At 40.0% G+C, this 20522-nt stretch overlaps 1 protein-coding gene and 1 pseudogene across 1 annotated transcript; both read right to left on the bottom strand.

Moving 5' to 3' along the window:
• The window catches only part of LOC129640163 (beta-galactoside alpha-2,6-sialyltransferase 1-like), a 63885-nt pseudogene extending 45817 nt beyond the window's left edge, over positions 1–18068 (bottom strand).
• A 374-nt stretch (positions 18069–18442) lies between these two features.
• On the bottom strand, positions 18443–19362 carry LOC129640130 (ferritin heavy chain-like). The gene has a single exon (XM_055565387.1). It carries the CDS (start codon positions 19277–19279, stop codon positions 18623–18625), a length of 657 nt encoding a protein of 218 aa, XP_055421362.1. The 5' UTR covers positions 19280–19362; the 3' UTR covers positions 18443–18622.
• Positions 19363–20522: the final 1160 nt, after the last annotated feature.

The raw sequence follows: 20522 nt of genomic DNA, 5'->3' as shown, positions 1-20522 counted from the left end.
TAATATATTTTTTTAATTTATTCAAGTCTAGTTGCTTTACACTGTTGTTCATTTCTACTGGATAGTGAAGTGATTCACGTATATGTATATGCACTTTCTTGTTCATATTCTTTTCCATTCTGGTTTATCACAGGATATTGAATATAGTTCCCTGTGCTATACAGTAGGATGTTGTTGTCTATCCATCCTTTATATAGTAGTTGCATCCACTAATGCCAAATTGTTCCATCCTCCCCCCACCTCCCCTCCCCCGCAGCAACCACCAGGCTGTTCTCTGTGAGTCTGCTGCTGCTGCTACTGCTAAGTCGCTTCAGTCGTGTCTGACTCTGTGCAACCCCATAGATGGCAGCCCACCAGGCTCCTCTGTCCCTGGGATTCTCCAGGCAATAACACTGGAGTGGGTTGCCATTTCCTTCTCCAGTCTGTGAGTCTAGTTCTGTTTGATAGATAGATTCATTTGTGTCATATTTTAGATTTCACATGTAAGTGATATCACATGCTATTTGTCTTTCTCTACCTGACTTGTTTCACTCGTTACAATAATCTCTAGATTCATCCAAGTTTCTGCCAATGGCATTGTTTCATTCTTTTTTATGACTGAGTAATATTCCATTGTATATAGGTTATTGTTGTTTAGTTGCTAAGTTTTGCCCAACTCGTTGCAGCCCCATGGACTCATGGATTTACCAGGCAAGAACACTGGAGTGGGTTGCCATTTCCTTCTCCAGGCGATCTATCTGATGCAGAGATCAAACCCATGTCTCCTGTATTGGCAGGAGGATTCTTTAGTGTTGAACAACCAGGGAAACCCATTGTGTGTATGTGTGTGTACACACCATATCTTTATCAGTTCATCTGTCAATGGATATTTAGGGTGTTTCCATATTTTTGCTATTGTAAATAGTTCTACAATGAATGCTGAGGTGTATCATGGTCCAGGCACGGAATATTTCAGACAGGAGTTAATTTATTAAGAACAAAGAACAGAGATAATCAGGGTGCTACAAGCTCAGAGAGCCCACCTCCTGACAGACAAGGGAACGCTGATTGTTAGGGCACTGGGCTGGCTCAGAGGTGAGCCAAGGCTGTGTTAGTCACTCCATCATGTCCGACTCTTTGTGACCCCGTGGAATGTAGCCTACCAGGCTCCTCTGTCCATGGGATTCTCCAGGCAAGAATATTGGAGAGGTTTGCCTCTCCTTTCTCCAGGGAATCTTCCCAAACCAGGGATTGAACCCAGGTCTGCTGCATTGCTTTACTCTCTGAGCTACCAGGGAATCCCTTTGTGGGCTAGTAGCCAAGTTTTATAGCTTCAAGATAAAGAAAATTCCTACTGGAAGGATAACATCAGGTGATTGGTTAGCGTGCTATAGGGTGAGTAATAGGGTGGGATATTTTTACCTAATGTGAGGTCAAGGAGCTGGCTGATTTAGATTGGAGCAGTGGGGAGGAGGGATTGGCTCATTGGCAATGGTTGCTATGGGGCTTGCTAGATAACCTTGGTACAGCATGCTGCATCTGTGCCCTTGGTATAGGGTTCCACAGGGGGCTTGTATCATTTTGAATTATAGTTTTGTCCAGATATATACCCAAGAGTGGGATTGCAGAATCATATGGCACCTCTATTTTTAGTTTTTTGAGGAACCTACATACTGTTCTCCATAGTGGCTGCACCAATTTATATTCCCACCAGCAGTGTAGGAGGATTTCCTTTTCTGCATACATTCTCCAGCATTTATTTCTTGAAAATTTTTTGATGATGGTCATTCTGACAGTGTGAGGTGATATCTCATTGTAGTTCTCATTTGCATTTCTCTAATAATTAGTGCTATTGAGCATCTTTTCATGTGCCTATAGGCCATCTTTATGTCTTCTTTGAAGAAATGTCTATTTAGGTCTTCTGTGTATATTTTGATTGGGTTGTTTGCTTTCTTGTTATTGAGTTGTTAAAATGATTTTTACTTTCTGGTAAAACAAAATGATTTACATCAAATTATTTCTTCCATGAGTTCCAAGAGTCTTTAGAAGAATGTAACTGGTGTTACTGAAATCTTCTTTACACTTGACTAAAAACTGAAATTAAAAAGTACTGTCAAAGAATTCTTTACATCATTATTATTTATTACTTAACATTGGGGTACACTGAGGATGAATTCAGGGAAGTGGTTTCTGATCAGTAAGGTAGGACTCTTCCTTCCTGTGAACTGGACACTACTTTTAATACAGCCCGCAATGGAGGCAGATAGTATGTGTTATTAAACTTTGCCAGATGTTTCTTGGCTTATATTCTGAGAGTCATCACTGTAACGATTCTAAATGGAAACATATCTATTAATAGCTAAGATGCAGTTCTAATAATTCACAGTTCCTATGTGCCTTTCGAGTTCTCTATTTTCACCACAAAACATTTCCAATCATGGCAAGTGACTCTCTGGTTTATGTCTTGGGTCTGAGAAAATAGTTCTGCTTTCTCTCATATCAAACAGTGATCATCTTTTAGCTTATAATCTCTAAAAGTTTTTTCTTTCCATTTCCCCTTATACAGAGGATCTTGGTTCAGTTTTATTTTTATATGAGCCAGTGTTTTTCTTTTTATATCTGTTATCGTTTTCATTCTCTAAAGGATGTCTGAACAGGCTCTTAGGACATAATGCCCTTGGAAAAAAATAGAGTTAATCATTCCCTAAAACAGTAATTCTCTTAGCTATAAGCAATGTGAAAACATATATAGAAAACGTACTGACTTCAAAGGGTTGTAAATAACACAAATGTAGATACCAGGAAACTGAGTCAGCAGGGATTAGGCGGGCATTTTCTCCTGGAAATGTATTCAAACTGCACTTAACTAGTGGTGTCAGAGGCCTTGAAATATTGTTACCAGTGAGTCTACATCTAAACTCACTGGAGGAAGTGATGGAGGCAGGGGACAAGTGGGATCGGAGAGCAAAGTGTGTATTTCTATAGAATGTTTATTTATCTGTCTCCAGAGGACACATAACTCAGTTAGTTATTTCTCACTTTGTTGACCTGGAAATTACTATATTTGATACCAGTGTCAAACAGAACAACTGTTTATGTGCTCATAATATTTTGCTTCAGAAGCATCTGTGGTCTTTGTATTTCATGCCTAGGATGAAAATAATATTTTTATGAACAATAGGACTGCTAAATCATTAAGCTAACATGTTTCTAATTCTTATCTGCTACCTTCCCTATTGGCTCAGATGGGAAAGAATTCACCTACAATGCAGGAGACTGGGGTTCAATCCCTGGATTGGGAAGATCCTCTGGAGAAGGAAATAGCAACCCACTCCAGTATTCTTGCCTGGATAATCCCATGACAGTGGAGCCTGGCGGGCTACAGTCCATGGGGTCGAAAAGAGTTGGACATGACTGACTGAGTGACGAACACTTGCACTTCACCAACATGCTTTGGTGGAATTCCAATGTCTGAATACCTCAGTGCTGTTAAATACAGTGTGGGAACCATCAAATTCTGTTTTTTCTGTTGCCCACATTTTCTGATTACAGCTTAAGTATGAGCTAAATTTACATGTTTGAATATTTAAAAATTATAGTCCATCCTGAGGATTAATAATGTACACAGTTTAAAATGAAAAATAATTATATCTTCCAGCAGAATAAAAGACAAACGTAAACGCCATGTTTTTTCATTTAAACAGAATTGTAGATTTAAAAAAAATGTTTTTAAAGGATGATTCTATTTATTGATTTATTTATTTTTGGCTGCGCGGGGTCATCGTTGCATGTGGCTTTCTCTAGTTACAGGGAGCAGGGGCTACTCTCTATTTGCGGTGCATGGACCACAGTGGCTTCTGTTGCTGAGCACGAGCTCTAGAGCACATGGACTTCAGTAGTTGTAGCACATGAATTTAGTTGCTCTGAGACATGTGGGATCCTCCAGGACCAGAAATCAAACTGTGTCCCCTTGATTGGCAGGCGAATTCTTAACCAATGGACCAATAGGGACATCCAAAATCATAATTTTTGTTAGTAAAATGGGCCTACAATTTTTTACTATCCCCATCTGTATACATTATTATTTAAGGAATTTTGCATAATCTACAACCACATTTTTATTTATAAACTATTGGAGCTTCTTAGGTGGCTCAGTGGTAAAGAATCCACTAGACAATGCAGCAGATATGAGAGATGCATGTGGGTTAAATCCCTGGGTTGGGAAGATGCCCTGGAGAATGAAAAGGCAACTCACTCCAGTATTCTGGCCTGGAAATCCCATGGACAGAGGAGCCTGGCGGGCTACAGTCCATTTGGTCACAAAGAGTCGGACATGGCTTAGCTACTGAACATGCCAGCATGCTCACATATATAATTTTGTTGTATAAATATAATAAAAAATATATAAATAATTGTTCTCAAAATATTTAATTGGAAAAACTTTCAAAATCTAAAAGCCAATACTTTGTTAAAGTATAAGATTTCAAACTTTGTTTTTCCAAAGTAATCATAACACTGACAATCTGACTGTATGTGTATGTGTGTGTGTTTAAATAATTGTTTCACTCTTTGCAAACAATAGCATACTTTGGAATTTGTTCAGTCTGGCATTATTTGAAGAGTAATGAATATTTAGAGACATAATAGTTTCTACAATAGTAATATTTTTATAGAGAGTTAAGTATAATCTTTTCCAACAAAAGCTACAATAATTTGTGTAATTTTAGTAAACCAACTTAAATCATGCTTTTTATCCTACTTGACTATATATATGAAATTTCTAAGTGAAGTGTGAAAATAAGCTACTAAAAATACTGATGGGAGATGTGCTTTATTTTATCTAACTACTTTCCATTCCTTTTGCTCTAAGCTAGGATAGTGGTTGTCTTAGGACAGCCAAAAGAATTCAGAATGTAGATGTTATATGATTTTAAATTAGCCTAAGTAACTTTTTTGGATAATAATATATTTGAATCTTGATTAAATTTTACTCAGTACCAAATATGATACTCATTTTCCTTCAAGGTCAGTTAAAAAATTCACAGTCATGTCTGACTCTTTGCGACACCATATACTGTAGCCTGCCAGGTTCCTCTGTCCATGGAATTTCCCAGATAAGAATACTGGAGTGGGTTGCCATTTCCTTCTTTAGGGGATCTCCCCAACCTAGGAATCGAATCCAGGTCTCCTGTGTCTCTTGCAGTGGCAGACGGGTTCTTTACCACTAGCGCTACCTGGGAAGCCCCAATTAACTATATAGTGACAAGTTATTCTTGCATGTCTTTGTCTCATGGGTGTCAATTCACATTCTCCAGGGTCATTATTTTTCCGTAGATGTTTACAAAATCATATGAAATTATTTGTGCCAACTGTATGCTGTATCACTTTAAAATAATGAAAATTTTATTTTTGCATTGTCTTCTGTCCAGTAATGAAGTGGTACTTGTTTTTTATCTTAATAAAAACCAAAAAGTGTTTTCACTCTTGAAAGTGCCTGATTTTGCAGGGTGTGGCAGAAGATGGAATAATTGGAGGGCAGGTCAAGAAAAAAAAAATGGGAGTTCAGTCATTACCTGGAACATACCAGGATGCTACTTAAGAAGAATTAAATAAATCTATGTGAGTTCCCTGGTGGCTCAGATGGTAAAGAATCTGCCTGCAATACAGGAGACCTGGGTTTGATCCCTGGGTTGGGAAGATCCCTTGGAAGGAAATGGCCACCCACTCCAGTATTCTTGCCTGGAGAATTCCATGGACAGAGGAGCCTGGAGAACTCTAGTCCATGGGGTCATGAAGAGTAGAAAACGACTGAGCAACTAACACTTTCAAGTAAATTTACCTTCTTCTGGGTATTTCTTTCTATCATTTATTCAGTCAAATAGCCATTGTACATGGCTAAGCAGAAATGAAGAGAGGAGGACGTAAAAATAATCAGAATTTGGCTTTTAAATTTCAAATGTCTAAGATCAGAACAAGGTATAATGTATATTAAGAAATATATTCAGTATTAATGAGAGTTATGTTAAGTAGAAAAAACATTCCCCAATTTGGTGAGAAAGATGATAGTGTGAGTATGAAAAGTAAGAAAATTCTGCCAGGGCATAAGATTTAGGACAGAGGAGCCTGGCGGGATGCAGTCCATGGGGTCATAAAGAGTTGGGCATGACTGAGCAACTGAACACACACACAACAGTAGAAAACATCAACAAAACTAAAAGCTGAATAAATTATCAGCAAACCACGATCAGCAGTTTGTTATTAAAATTATATGATCAGATCAGATAAGATCAGTCGCTCAGTCCTGTCCAACTCCTTGCGACCCCATGAATCACAGCACACCAGGCCTCCCTGTCCATCACCAACTCCCGGAGTTCACTCAAACTCAGGTCCATCGAGTCAGTGATGCCATCCAGCCATCTCATCCTCTGTCGTCCCCTTCTCCTCTTGCCCCCAATCCCTCCCAGCATCAGAGTCTTTTCCAATGAGTCAACTCTTCGCAGGAGGTGGCCAAAGTACTGGAGTTTCAGCTTTAGCATCATTCCTTCCAAAGAAATCCCAGGGCTGATCTCCTTCAGAATGGACTGGTTGGATCTCCTTGCAGTCCAAGGGACTCTCAAGAGTCTTCTCCAACACCACAGTTCAAAAGCATCAATTCTTTGGCACTCAGCCTTCTTCACAGTCCAACTCTCACATCCACACATGACCACAGGAAAAACCATAGCCTTGACTAGATAGACCTTTGTTGGCAAAGTAACGTCTCTGCTTTTCAATATGCTATCTAGGTTGGTCATAACTTTCCTTCCAGGAGTAAGGGTCTTTTAATTTCATGGCTGCAGTCACCATCTGCAGTGATTTTGGAGCCCAGAAAAATAAAGTCAGCCACTGTTTCCACTGTTTCCCCATCTATTTCCCATGAAGTGATGGGACCGGATGCCATGATCTTCGTTTTCTGAATGTTGAGCTTTAAGCCAACTTTTTCACTCTCCACTTTCACTTTCATCAAGAGGCTTTTGAGTTCCTCTTCACTTTCTGCCATAAGGGTGGTGTCATCTGCATATCTGAGGTGATTGATATTTCTCCCAGCAATCTTGATTCCAGCTTGTGTTTCTTCCAGTCCAGCGTTTCTCATAATGTACTCTGCATATAAGTTAAATAAACAGGGTGACAATATACAGCCCTGACGTCCTCCTTTTCCTATTTGGAACCAGTCTGTTGTTCCATGTCCAGTTCGAACTGTTGCTTCCTGACTTGCATACAGATTTCTCAAGAGGCAGATCAGGTGGTCTGGTATTCCCATCTCTTTCAGAATTTTCCACAGTTTATTGTGATCCACACAGTCAGAAGCTTTGGCATAGTCAATAAAGCAGAAATAGATATTTTTCTGGAACTCTCTTGCTTTTTCCATGATCCAGCGGATGTTGGCAGTTTGATCTCTGGTTCCTCTGCCTTTTCTAAAACCAGCTTGAACATCAGGAAGTTTAGTGTTCACATATTGCTGAAGCCTGGCTTGGAGAATTTTGAGCATTACTTTACTAGCATGTGAGATGAGTGCAATTGTGTGGTAGTTTGAGCATTCTTTGGCATTGCCTTTCTTTGGGATTGGAATGAAAACTGACCTCAACATTGTAAGAGTAGTAATATATTAGATAATTTATTTAAGTAATTCTATAAAATAAATGAGAGAAATATTTCATTAGCAGTAATTGTCATCTTATTGAAATAAAATGTAGTAGCAACTAATGATAATTGTTTTTGGCAAAGTCAACTTTCATATGTCTATCTACAAGACACCTATAATAAACAAACAAACAAACAAAAAAATATATATATACACACACACACACACCATAAGATGCAAGAATACTTAAGAATACTTAACTTCAAGCCAGGGGGAAAAGAAACCTCTTATAAAAACAATATTGTGCTCAAAATCCTACCCATTACAGTAAAACAAGAAAAAATATGGATCATAAATGTAAAAGTTAGAGACAATTTATAAAAACAATACAACAGATTTCCCCCTCTATCTGCAAGTAGAGCGTTTCTGTGAAACATTTGGTAAACCAAAATGGCATAAAGTCAAGGAGCAATTACCTTAGGACATTTCTTGCTGACAGATGCACAAAATAAACTGGGATAAAGCAGAGATGCTCACAGACAAAATTCATTGCCAGCACGGCTTAATGCTGAGAAGCTGAGTGTTGTTTCCAGGGAAGGAGCTTTTGGAGAGGATACTTTCTGTGTTTGGGGTGTGCTCTGCCCCTTTAACAGCTCACTGTGAAACAGATGCAGAACACTATTTTCACCATTCACCTTTTTTCCTAAATGCAAAAATCCTTTCAAATTCCCTTCAGTTAGCAAAAATAAGTCATGTTAATAATGTAGGCCTTTTGTAAAAATGAAGTGGCATGAAAACAAACAAATAGAGATAATGTCATTTATGAAACAGTTCAGACAACTGACTAAACTATTAGAACTAAAGGAAACATTCACCATGGAACGTGAATTTACACTGACAGCTATCCATAGGATTATGCTCTTTTACTGCCATTATCCGTAGTACACCACATGTAAGAATGGAGATGGAAACCTGTTGAATTGGCTTATATGATTGGTTTGTCAGTTGTATGTGGTTAAAAAACGAAATTTAATGATATTATGGGAACTTGTTCGAAGATAGTTGAGAAAGTCATTGAGATCTGACTTATTTTTAGACTTAATGTTTAAACCTAAATGTACTAGATCATTGTCAACGACATTTCCAACTCTATGCTGTGCAGATGTAGCTTACATGTGATTTTCACTAAGAAAGTAAAGTTTAAATGTACAGACATCCTTCCTTGATTCGCTTTTAATATACTCGTCTCAAAGAGTCAGTTGAAAATCTCTTAGAAAAAACAAGCGTAGTTTCCTTAGTGGAATAAAGTATTCTGACTAATCAAAATAATGTGTTTCAGATCTTTTATTCAGATGAATATAGTTTAGTTAAAGGATGATAAGGAGAGATGAAACTATGTTCAATGCAAAGCAAAGCTAGCATTGGGACTTCTCCAATAGACCAGTGGTTAAGATTCTGAGCTTCCACTGCAGGGGGCCCAAGGAACTAAGATCTTTCAAGCCAAGTGGTATGGCCCAAAAAAAGCTAGCATCATTAGAGATGCTACTTCAAGAATAATGTGTAACCTTTATTTCCCTGTTCACACATAGTTATAACAATACATAGACATTGTTTTGAGTTGTTAATAACATTCTATCAGTTCCAAAATGTATCATGTACTTTCTTGATTTAATATACACATGAATAAAAAGATACCAAAGCAAAACTCATTTTTCATACAGAAATGAAAAGGAATGAACAAGCAGAGATAACTACATATGGTTTGCTCAACCCTGCTGCAATGAATTGTACCTCATTGAAAACATTTTTATTAGATTTTAAACCTGTTGATTGATGAGTTATTTTTAATAGTCTTTCTCTTGGAGATGCACCGGGTATGCACACACAGAAAGCAATTCATTTCTCATACACAAAGCCACTTAAAGTTGAATAAAAACAAACGGCTTTCTAATCTCATGACATTTGGAAAACAGCATGTGGAAAAGAAATTAGAGTATGGATTTGGCAGTAAAATAAAATGACATAATTAGATTCCCTCATCTATTCTTTCCCAGCTTGAGGGAGATCTAAATTAAGAAGGTGGTAAAGAAGGTCAAATGAGCCAATCATAAATAAAGCCATCTCTTTGAAAAATATTTCATTTTTAAATGTGCCAATGATTTTTATAATTTATATATTACTCTGGCACTTTTCTTTAACTTGTAATTTTTAAAAATTTGCCTTTGTGATCAGTTATCAATAGTGAACTAATCTCTTTCAATTTTTGATAATCAAGTCTACTCAAAGTGGCCTACTCAAAATTTCTAACTTGGTCTTTTGAAAGCTAGTGAGCTGTTACCAAAAGTGCAATCCTGTCTCTTCCTTAATACAAGAGTCCCCAGCCTTTTGGGCTCCAAAATCACTGCAGATGGTGACTGCAGCCATGAAATTAAAACACGCTTGCTCCTTGGAAGAAAAGCTATGACCAATCTAGACAGCAGATTTAATGCAAATGATCCGAGGTGGAGCTAACGTAATCATAATAGAAATAAAATGCACAGTAAATATAATGTACTTGAATCATCCTGAAACCATCCCCCTGCTCCCCCGGTCTGTGGAAAAATTACCTTCCACGAAACCAGTCCCTGGTGCCAAAAAGTCTGGAGACCACTGCCTTAATAGACTAGAAGTCTTCAATGCAACAGTGCTAATAATCAGATTTTGAAAGCAATTTAACCCTCCAAGTCAAGCAGTGACTTACAGGAGTGATCCTACTTCAGTGTCAGTCAGTTCAGTCATTCAGTTGTGTCCAACTTTTTGTGACCCCATGGACTGCAGCACGCCAGACTTCCCTGTCCATCAGCAACTCCCCGAGCTTACTTAAACTCATGTCCATCGAGTCAGTGAAGCCATCTAACCATCTCATCCTCTGTCATCCCCTTCTCCTTCCGCCTTCAATCTTTCCCAGCATCAGTGTCTTTTCCAATGAGTCATTTTTTCGCGTCAGGTTGCCAAAGTATTGGAGTTTCAGCTTCAGCAGTGGTCCTTCCAATGAATATTCAGGACTGATTTCCTTTAGGATTGACTTGTTGGATCTCCTTGCAGCCCAAGGGACTCTCAAGAGTCTTCTCCAACACCACAGTTCAAAACCATCAATTCTTCAGTGCTTAACTTTCTTTATAGTCCAATTCTCACATCTATACATGACTACTGGAAAAACCATAGGTTCAACTAGATGGACCTTTGTTGGCAAAGTAATGTCTCTGCTTTTATAATATGCTGTCTAGATTGGTATTTACATACATATTTACAAAGTAAATAGAAAGTAATTTACAAAGTAATATTTAAAAATAGATACTTGGGAACTACTTAAATGTGTTAGGTTAATTCTCTGTAGGTCCTAACTAAGTTCATGTGACCAAATGCATTTTTTTAATCAATCATCATTCAAAAGTGTTCCTTTTGATAGGATATTTAAATGAGACCCACTTTGTAAGCTGAGCCTTCCCTTGTGGCTCAGATGGTAAAGGATCTACCTTCAGTGTAGGACACCCAGGTCCAACCCCTGAATCAGAAAGATCCCCTGGAGAAGGGAATGGCAATCCGCTCCAGTTCTCTTGCCGAGAGAATTCCATGGACAGTTGCAAAGAGTCAAACTCCGATGAGTGACTGCACTTTCACTTTCTTTTGTAAGCTGACATTAAACTAATTTTTAACATTCTTTGAATAAAAACAGAGATTGATTAGATATTTCTTGCTATACCCAGAAAGTAAATGATTTCTATATTTAGTGTATTAACTTGGAAAGATTAAAAAAAAAAAAAGAAAAAGCACATTGTCAGTTATTGCCGCCATCTAGTGCTGAATGCCTGTCAGAGCATGGGTGAAATGCTGTTGGAAATACAGAGGAAACAGAATACAGAGCCACCTAGTGATTATTGTAGCACTTCAAAGCAGACATATCCAGTAGGAGGGGTCAATTCTGCTTAGATGTTCCATAAATCTAAAATAGTTTCAGTGTTCAAATAGCATCAAATTTTATTTCATCCTATGGCTCTTGATCCTCTCTAAAACAAAGGTTAGTAAACTATGGCCTATGGGCCAAATTCTGCTTACCACCAATTTTTGTACAGCATATGAGTTAACAGTGGTTTTTACATGTTTGCATAGTTGGGAAAAAAAAAAAGAAAATTTTGTGACATGAAGATTTTGATGTCCATAAAGTTTCATGGAAACACGACCATGCCTGTTTGTTTATATGTTGTGTGTGATTGCTTTAGAGCTGTGACAAAACAGCTGAATAGTCAAAGCTGTATGTAGCACACAAAACCTAAAATATTTATTATTTGGTTCTTTACAGAAAAAAAAAAATTGTTGACCCCTTGCTCTAAAATAATGGGCTTCCCCGGTGGCTTAGTAGTAAAGAATCCACCTGCCAATGTGGGAGATTCCAGAGACACTGGTTAGATGCCTAGGTCAGGAATATCCCTTGGAGGAGAAAATGGAAACCCACTCCAGTATTCTTACCTGGAGAATCCCATGGACAGAGGAGCCTGGTGGGCTACAGTCTGTAGGGTCCCAAACAATCTGACACACGACTTAATGACTAGACATTCTTTGGTATGCATATGTTCTAAAATATTTTGGATTTTGGAAAACAACCCAGGATAAAACAATACATTCATGTATTCTATTTAATATGTGCAATATATGTATTTATATGTCTCTGTATATCTATAGGCCTATTTCTAGTTTCTGTAATACATCTACATGTTGTGGTATTTATTCAGTTCCAATAAAACATGACTTTCCATAAATACAGGATACCATTCTTTTGCATAGTTTCACCCTCAGTGAGTCTAGGATACAGGCTTCCTGTTAAAGCTCCACTATTTTTCCCTTTATCCCTTTCTTCATGGATGCTCCACACCTTCACCTAAGGGCCCAGAGCCTGCAAAACATTCCTACTGCCCAGAGCCTTGCATCCTGCATGGTTCCAGGTGTTTCACACCATCTGGGTGATTTCTTTACAAAGGCCCTGCAGGGGTGAGGAACTGTAAATCACCGCTTGGCATTTCCAAAGGGTTTACAAAAGGTATGGAAATCCTATTAGCATTGCCTGAGAACTGGCCAGCCCCCATCTTTCCTGTCTGGAGATTTTGATAGCATAATGTCTCTATAAAATGGAAACAGGCCCAAAAGGAAGATAAAGATGCAATGGTAAAGGTTAGAAAATGCCAATAAAATTAGTCTAAGAAATATGCAGACATTATGGCTGCCTTTGACATGCAAAGAAGGAAGAATGGAAAATTTCAGGAAGGAGATGAATTAATGTAGCATTTGCTGCTCTGGACATTAGGCTCTTACGCTTGCAACAAAATGATTGTGAAACACACTTGAGATTTGTCTGGTACTTATCTTCTCAGACTTCCCTGATTTATAGAATTCATTTGTATTTGGTTTGTAAAGTATTGAGACATAGCAAAATACATTTTAAGAGGCATTGCTTTTGCTGATAATCATTTAAGTTTTTATTCTTCCTTTTGTTTTACAACCTTAGTATCACTAATACCTGTGATTTGTGAGGATAATACAAAAAAATTTTTATGTACACAGAGTATCTTATGGAAATTTTGTCAGGGCCTCTGCTCTAACTTCTCTGGCCCAATGGAAGATAGTCTTCATCAATATTCCTGTCAGTACTGTCAACTGAAAAAAAAAAAAGCAGAATGTGAGAGTTGTGAGTTAAGTTTTATTTGGGGCCTAATGAGGTCTATGAAGGCACGAGGAGAAGGAGACGACAGAAGATGAGAGGGTTGGATGGCATCGTCGACTCAATGGACATGAGTTTGCGTAAACTCCGGGAGTTGGAGAGGGTCAGGGAGGCCTGGCGTGCTGCAGTCCATGGGGTTGCAAAGTGTAGGACATGACAGAGCGACTGAACTGAACTGAAATGAACTGAGGTCTATCACCCAGGAGACAGTGTCGACTAAGAAACAATGTACAACTTGAGAGTTAAGTTTTATTTGGGGCAAAATGAATTACACCTTCTAAGCCCCATGAGTGGGCTGTTGTCTTAACATTGGGTATGAACAACACAAGTGCTAACAAAGCAAAAGACTACTGGCAAAGGGTGCCTAGGCTGAGAGCAGCAGGGTAAGGGAACCCAGAACTGCTCTGCCATGTGGCTCACAGTCTCAGGTTTTACAGTAATGATGTTAGCTTTCCGGGTTGTCTCTGGCCAGTCATCTTGCTGGATTCTAGTGTGAAGATTTCTGGGAGGTCGGCAGGACATATCATCTCCTCATTCTTCCTTTTGGCCCCTCTAAAATTCTTCCAGGTTAGTGTTACAAGACAAATTGTGGACTGGTGTCTCCTCCCTCCTTGTGGCTCCTCACACATTCTCCTTGGTAGTTTTCTACATGCTTTATCAGGACCCACTGTTGTGAGACAACTCAGGCAAGTGGTTATTATTTTGCCTGACCAAGAGGGGGCGATTTCAGTCAACCGTCTTGGGAATCAAATGATTCCCAAGGAACATACATAAGGATACAGAAATAAACAGGTCCTGTCAAACTGGAAAAAAAAATGAATGAGTTTGCTCAAATTCATGCCCCTTGAGTTGATGATGCCATCCACCCTTCTCATCCTCTGTCACCCCTTCTCAACCTGCCTTCAATCTTTTCCAGCATTGGGGTCTTTTCCAGTGAGTCAGCTCTTTGCATCAGGTGGCCAAAGTATCAGAATTTCAGCTTCAGCAACAGTCCTTCCAGTGAAGATTCAGGACTGATTTCCTTTAGGATGGACTGGTTGGATCTCTTTGCTGTCCAAAGGACTCTCAAGAGTTTTCTCCAACAAAACATTCCGAAAGCATCAATTCTTTGGTGCTCAGGCTTCATTATGGTCCAACTGTTGCAGGAAGGGGGGCCCCTTCCAGGGCCTGAAACTGGGCTCTTGTCTAACACTCGGAAATGAATTGTCTGAGGAGACACATGTGCTGACAAAGCAAGAGATTTTATTGGGAAAGGGCACCCAGGTGGAGAGCAGTAGGGTAAGGGAACCCAGGAGAACTGCTCTGCTGCGTGACTCACAGTCTCGGGTTTTATGGTGATGGGATTAGTTTCCGGGTGGTCTTTGGCCAATCATTCTAATTCAGAGTCTTTCCTGGTGGCACACTGTTGGAGTTTTCTCTCCGGGACTTGGAAGTGGCGAACCTGAAAGAACAACACTTGGACAGTCTCTTCAAGGACTGACAAGTTTATTTTTGCAGTCGAGCCTTTTTATAGGAACGAGGAACAAAGAGCTTAGAGCATACGGCCAGCAGAGCACGTACGAGGCTAAGACATAATCAGTAAAAGATACTTCAAGGAACAGCGCATTCTTAACGACCCATGTGTTTATCCATGACTCATTTTCTCAAGCAACGTCTTTAATGTTTAATTGTTAAATCTTGGCACCGAGCATAGCCAAAGGCAGGAAATGTTTTTCAGCTATCAGTACATAATGCCTGGGTACTTCTGGCCCTTTGCCATTTTCCCATGGACCTTCTCCTTCAAGGCTATTTTGCACTGTGCCTCCCAACACGCATGCATCGCTCAGCCAAGATGGATGCTAGTGAGAGGGATTCTGGGAAGTGGACAGACACCTGGTGTCTCCTTTCAACTTTTCCCAAACTCTTCCCATTGGTGGTGGCTTATTAGTCTTACTAGATGCAGACCTCCATTAACTGGGATTTAACATTTTTTGAAATATCTTTTTTTTCCCTAAAGTTATCCTCATTTTTATCAAATATAATCAAATTAAGGGTGGTTTGTTTGCAAAATAGGTCTGTTCTCACTAATTTTGGTCTGATGATTTCTATAACCACAATTGATTATAGACTTTTTATCTTGCTGAAACATTTATAGAGTCTCAGACTGAACTTTTAAAATAAAACAAGGCTGAGAAACTCACACCAAAGGCTTACACAGATTTTGCCTAACAAATCTAGGTGAATTCTTCCCTTTTTAAGGTCTCAAAAATTTCTTGAGATTTTTGTACCCCATGAGATAACCTTCCTAACTCATTTGATAAACTTACTGGAAACCTAAGAATTTCCAATTTTTGAAGGAGTCAGATAGAAAATATAATTGTTTTGCTTATAATGTTTAATTTTACCAAAGTATTGTCATAATTAGTTTGAGAGGAAGGTTTTCCCTACTCCCTGAAAACCCATAATTTTTCAGATAGAAACCATTTCATTCAGTCCTTTTGTTAACTTTTATGAAGTCATAGGGTTTTCCATTAGAATACCAGGACATATCAGAATGTTAAGAACTCCATATAATTTCTACGATATCTGTATTAGTAATTTTACCATACATTATAATATGAGCAGATTTATTACTCATTTGATAATCTTTTTCATGTAATTTAACCAACCAGATAAACACAGTTTAATATCTCTCTTTGGGATGTTTCAGGGGCCCTCTGAAGCACCCCAAAGTTAGCTAGAGGTCAAAAGAACTTCAAAAGAATTCTATTTAGGAAGTTTTAGCAAAAAGATCAATTAAAAGGGTTTAGAACATTTGGTCAGATTTAGTCAATGTTGATGGATGTATCATTTAGCTTGTTGATATGGCACAATAGGCCTAAATACCAAGGCCCAAGGTCTAGTGAAAGTCTGCTCCACCAATTTGGACCTAGTTGACTCTAACCACTTTTCTTATGGCTGTGTCCTTTCTAACAAAATGCATTTATCTAATTGTAATCCAATTTTAGAAAATCCTGATCATGCATAACTCTTTTTAGTATTTTTTTCATGCCTTTTTCTTTCTTTCTTTTTTTTTTTTTAAATGAAAACACACTTCCTACTTTCCTTTAGCAACCAAGAACTAACTTTTATATTAGCATTTTCTAAATCAGTGAGCATAAATACCAGTGTTAATTTCTAAAACCCTTGCTTTCTTAGAACATTTTAGAATGGCATCAAACATTAATCATTTATAGTCCCAAATCTCTTTAGTTTCTCTGTAAAAGGAAATTAGTGTTTAGTAGTATATGTTTCAAAATCTTATTTTATTTGGAAATGACCTAACTATTCAATAGACTTCCAACACTTAGCACACTTGGCACAACCCTTAGAAATTTAAGTTATGCCAATCTGGAGAGACTACTTTAGACAGATATTTCTAAAGAATAATTCTTAATAGAGTTTATATAAAAGCTCATATCTCATTTACATTTTTTAGAAGTTTCCTCACTTGAGGTAATTTCCTTGTTGACAAACTTGTAACAGATATAATATTTAACTTATATTAAACCTAGGTACAATGAAAATATTCTACTTAATGTTAATTACTCTAAGACATGTCTATATAAGATAGGTCAACAAACATTAATATCAGGTATTTAATACTGAATATTTCCCAATTCACATGAACCTGGAATTTATTGTTTAATTTAGAATTATTTGATTTGTAAGCGCTTACCTTTTTTTAAGCCAAATAAATAGAGCTCATTTACAAATTAACCTCAAAAATATTACCCAGAGACAAAGACATACCAAGACATATTTAGACAGACACAGTGCAAGATCTAGCTTCATTTTCTAAGTTTAGTCATGAATTAGATATTACAATATAAAATTTACTAGTTTATAAAACAAAAAGTTGAAATAAATAAAAATTTTAAAGTCTTTTCCCCTCAGTCTCAGGAGTTAGAGATGGTCTAGATAAGTGTTCCTGAGAGCCCTGGTCTCAAGGCACAGGGAAAGAAAATCAAGTTCTAACAAAATGGCAGCAGGTCTAAACCAAATGGTGGCCAGACAAAGCAAAATGGCCATCAAAAATCATAACACAGAACACAGTGTTAAAACACACACATATAAACCTGGCAGTCCTCATCAGACACTCCCTTAAATACAAGAATACAGTCTCTCAGAAAACCTCCTATAGAGACACAGAACTTCAGATCCAAGTACTAACATCAAAGATTTCAAAGGGAGGAAAGGAAGCCAGGTTGAAAGAAGAAGGGGCAGGAGGTGGGAGAAGGGGATGAAAGGGGTGGCCTTACAGACGTCTCCTGCCACCTACAGATACCCAGGCGTTATGGGACTTTACCCTGGGCCTCCAGAGAAGGGAGGACTGGAACTTGGCCCTACCAGAAATCAGAACCAGAATTCGAGTTCTCTGCCAAGAGGAGGTGATCAGTCTCCAATCCTCAGTTCAGGCTGAGGCCCTTCGACCAGATTCCTGTGTCCAGGACTGGGGGACAAGAAAAACGGGGAAGGATAGGAAGGGTTAAGGAGAGGAAAGAGAGAGGGAAGGGGAGAGAGGTCAATAGTCTCTTGTTGCTTACCGGTCAGGGAGCTCTGGCCAGTTGTCCACGTCAGGAGGAGACCAGGGACAAAAGGGTCCCAGGTATGGCCGCTGGGTCTGGTCCATCGGCAGGCAAGCTGGCTGCTGAGTACCCCGAAGAGGGATGTGGCCAAGCTGACTTCTGGACCCACCATCGTGCTACCCAGAATTAAGCAGTAACATTTCACATAAAGTGAAAACCCCCTTCATTTCAACCCTTGCCCAACCCCATCCCCTTCACTCTTTCCCCAGATCAACCCCAATCATGATTTTCAGGCCATGTTTTGATACTTGAACTCTGCTCAGGCATCCACACTCACCAGGGCCCCAGACCACGCCCCACCCAACATTGTTTTACTAGGGGAGGATTGATTTTCTGTTTTCCATGGTCCCATGGAACACCTTCCCTCTCCATCAGTGGAGATCCTAAGCTGCATGTGGACAGGGCCTGGGTAGCTGGAGAGACTCTTGTACACCTGTTTTAAAGTTTAAGAGTGAGAGATTTGCACATACAAATTAGAGACGTTTATTTATGCATCAACTATTAACTTTATTTGAACAACCAATAACTTTTTATGTGAAGAACTGCCAAAACTGCAAGAAAAAAACTAAAGTGAAGTTTTTCTGCAAGGGCAATACTGCAGACTTGATGGCAGGCAGGGTGACCTTGGGCAGTCACCCGGGACTCAGGGGAAAGTCCAGTCTAGGATCAGTCCTCCTTGTCGCCATCGCCCAAGGTGAGCTTGTCAAAGAAGTACTCTGCCAGGCTGCCTTCCGGGGACCCCACGTTGCTCAGGTTGCTGACATGATCTCCCAGCTCCTTGATGAACTTGACCTGCTGGTCCAGGTAGCCGGTCTCCAGGAAGTCGCACAGATGGGCGTCGCTGCTGTCAGTGGCCAGCTTGTGCAGGTCGAGCAGGCTCTGGTTGACGCACTTCTCCAGGTGCAGGGTGTCTTGCATGGCCCGGAGTGCACTCTCCCACTGCTGGGTCTCAGGCTTTCTGATGTCGAAGAAGGAGACGCGGCCCCCACGCTGGTTCTGCAGGAACATCAGGCTCTCAGCTGTCTTGCTGTGCTCGTGAGAGCGGAGCAGGAAGAAGCGGTAGAAGTGCTTCAAGCCCACATCATCACGGTCGAGGTAGAAGGCCAGGGCCAGGCACTGGAAGGAGGCGTGGAACTCCAGGGCAGCGTGGCAGTTGAGCGCGGCCTCACACTCAAGGCGGTAGTTCTGACGAACCTGTGAGGGCGGTGTGGGCATCATGGCGGGCGGCTCCAAGGCCCAGGGAATGGCGGCTCCGTCGGCGGGGGCGCGGGGCTGGCATCGGCGGGGGCGCGAGCGCCAGCGGCCTCCTCGGAGCCTTCCCATGGTGGACGATGTGGGTGGCCGGAGGCGGGCTCCGGGCCAGACGACAGGTGGCTGGGTGCGGGCTCTGGGATGGATGGGTAATGGTGTCCGTTGGGCCGGGTCAGTGCCTGGGCTTGAGATTGGTTAAGGAAGAGGTCACGTGGGTGGGCGGGATCCATGGGCGGGCGGGGTCTATGGTCTTGACCCTCCTTCTTTCTGCCTGGTGACGTAATGGCTGTTGCAAGGGGACTGTAAGGCAGTTTCAACAATCAGCTCCTGGGAAATCACCCAGAAAAGCTCCACTCCTTGTCTCTCTCCAGGTCCTTCTCAACTCTCTACTTTCTGATTCAAGTGAAATAGTCAGACTACAGTGTGTAGAAGCTAGTCTCCTGAGGGGCTGATGAGAGGCTGGTTACGTGTCATTTACGTGTGGAAGAAGCCCCTTCAGGGTGGGCTTTGACCAATGAGAAGTGGGGGGCTGGAGAGAGCCTGTAAGATAAATACCAATGCCACCCTCTTGCACACTGCCAAGTGACCTGAGAAGTGCTTTCAGATTCTAAACCTCTAGACAAGCCTGTTCAGTGAATGCTCTGCTGAGTCACTGTGGCTCATTGGGAAGCAGTGGCCAGCGTGATAAACACATAGGATTACATTTCTTCACATCTTTCCCTGCCTGATGTTTCATTTTTCTCACCCTTATTGCTGTGAGTTCACACATTCTAACAAAATCAGCATCTTAACAGCATTTAAGCTGAGTCTCAGTCTCTGTTTTCTAAAAATCAAGGATCAAACTCCTGTGTTGGTCATTCTGGGAATTTCCCTGTTATATGCCTTATTATATATTATTTTATTTTCTCATATATTTTATACCTATTAGTTCTTTGAGAATTTCCTCGCTGTTCCTTTACTAGCTGGTTGCGATTTCTGTCCTCCCTTGGTCCTATTGTATTGCGGCAGGATTGCTTTGATTACTTAACCATCACTCTAATTTGCTATTCATCAGTGCCTAATCTATTATTTTATTTATTGGACTTTTTATTCCAATAATTAGTGTTTTCATTTTCATGATCTCTGCTGCTGCTACTGCTAAGTCGCTTCAGTCGTGTCCAACTCTGTGCGACCCCAGAGATGGCAGCCCACCAGGCTCCCCCGTCCCTGGGGTTCTCCAGGCAAGAACCCACTGGAGTGGGTTGCCATTTCCTTCTCCAATGCATGAAAGTGAAAAGTAAAAGTGAAGTCGCTCAGTAGTGTAGGACTCTTAGCG

Source organism: Bubalus kerabau, chromosome X (assembly GCF_029407905.1).
Source record: "Bubalus kerabau isolate K-KA32 ecotype Philippines breed swamp buffalo chromosome X, PCC_UOA_SB_1v2, whole genome shotgun sequence".
NCBI lineage: Eukaryota > Metazoa > Chordata > Mammalia > Artiodactyla > Bovidae > Bubalus > Bubalus kerabau.
The sequence above is the reverse complement of the archived record's forward strand: the minus strand, read 5'-3'. Positions and strand labels throughout refer to the sequence as shown.

Bases quoted from the DNA above. Each gene is read 5' to 3' on its own strand.
- LOC129640130 (XM_055565387.1), bottom strand. From the start codon at position 19,279: ATGGGAAGGCTCCGAGGAGGCCGCTGGCGCTCGCGCCCCCGCCGATGC.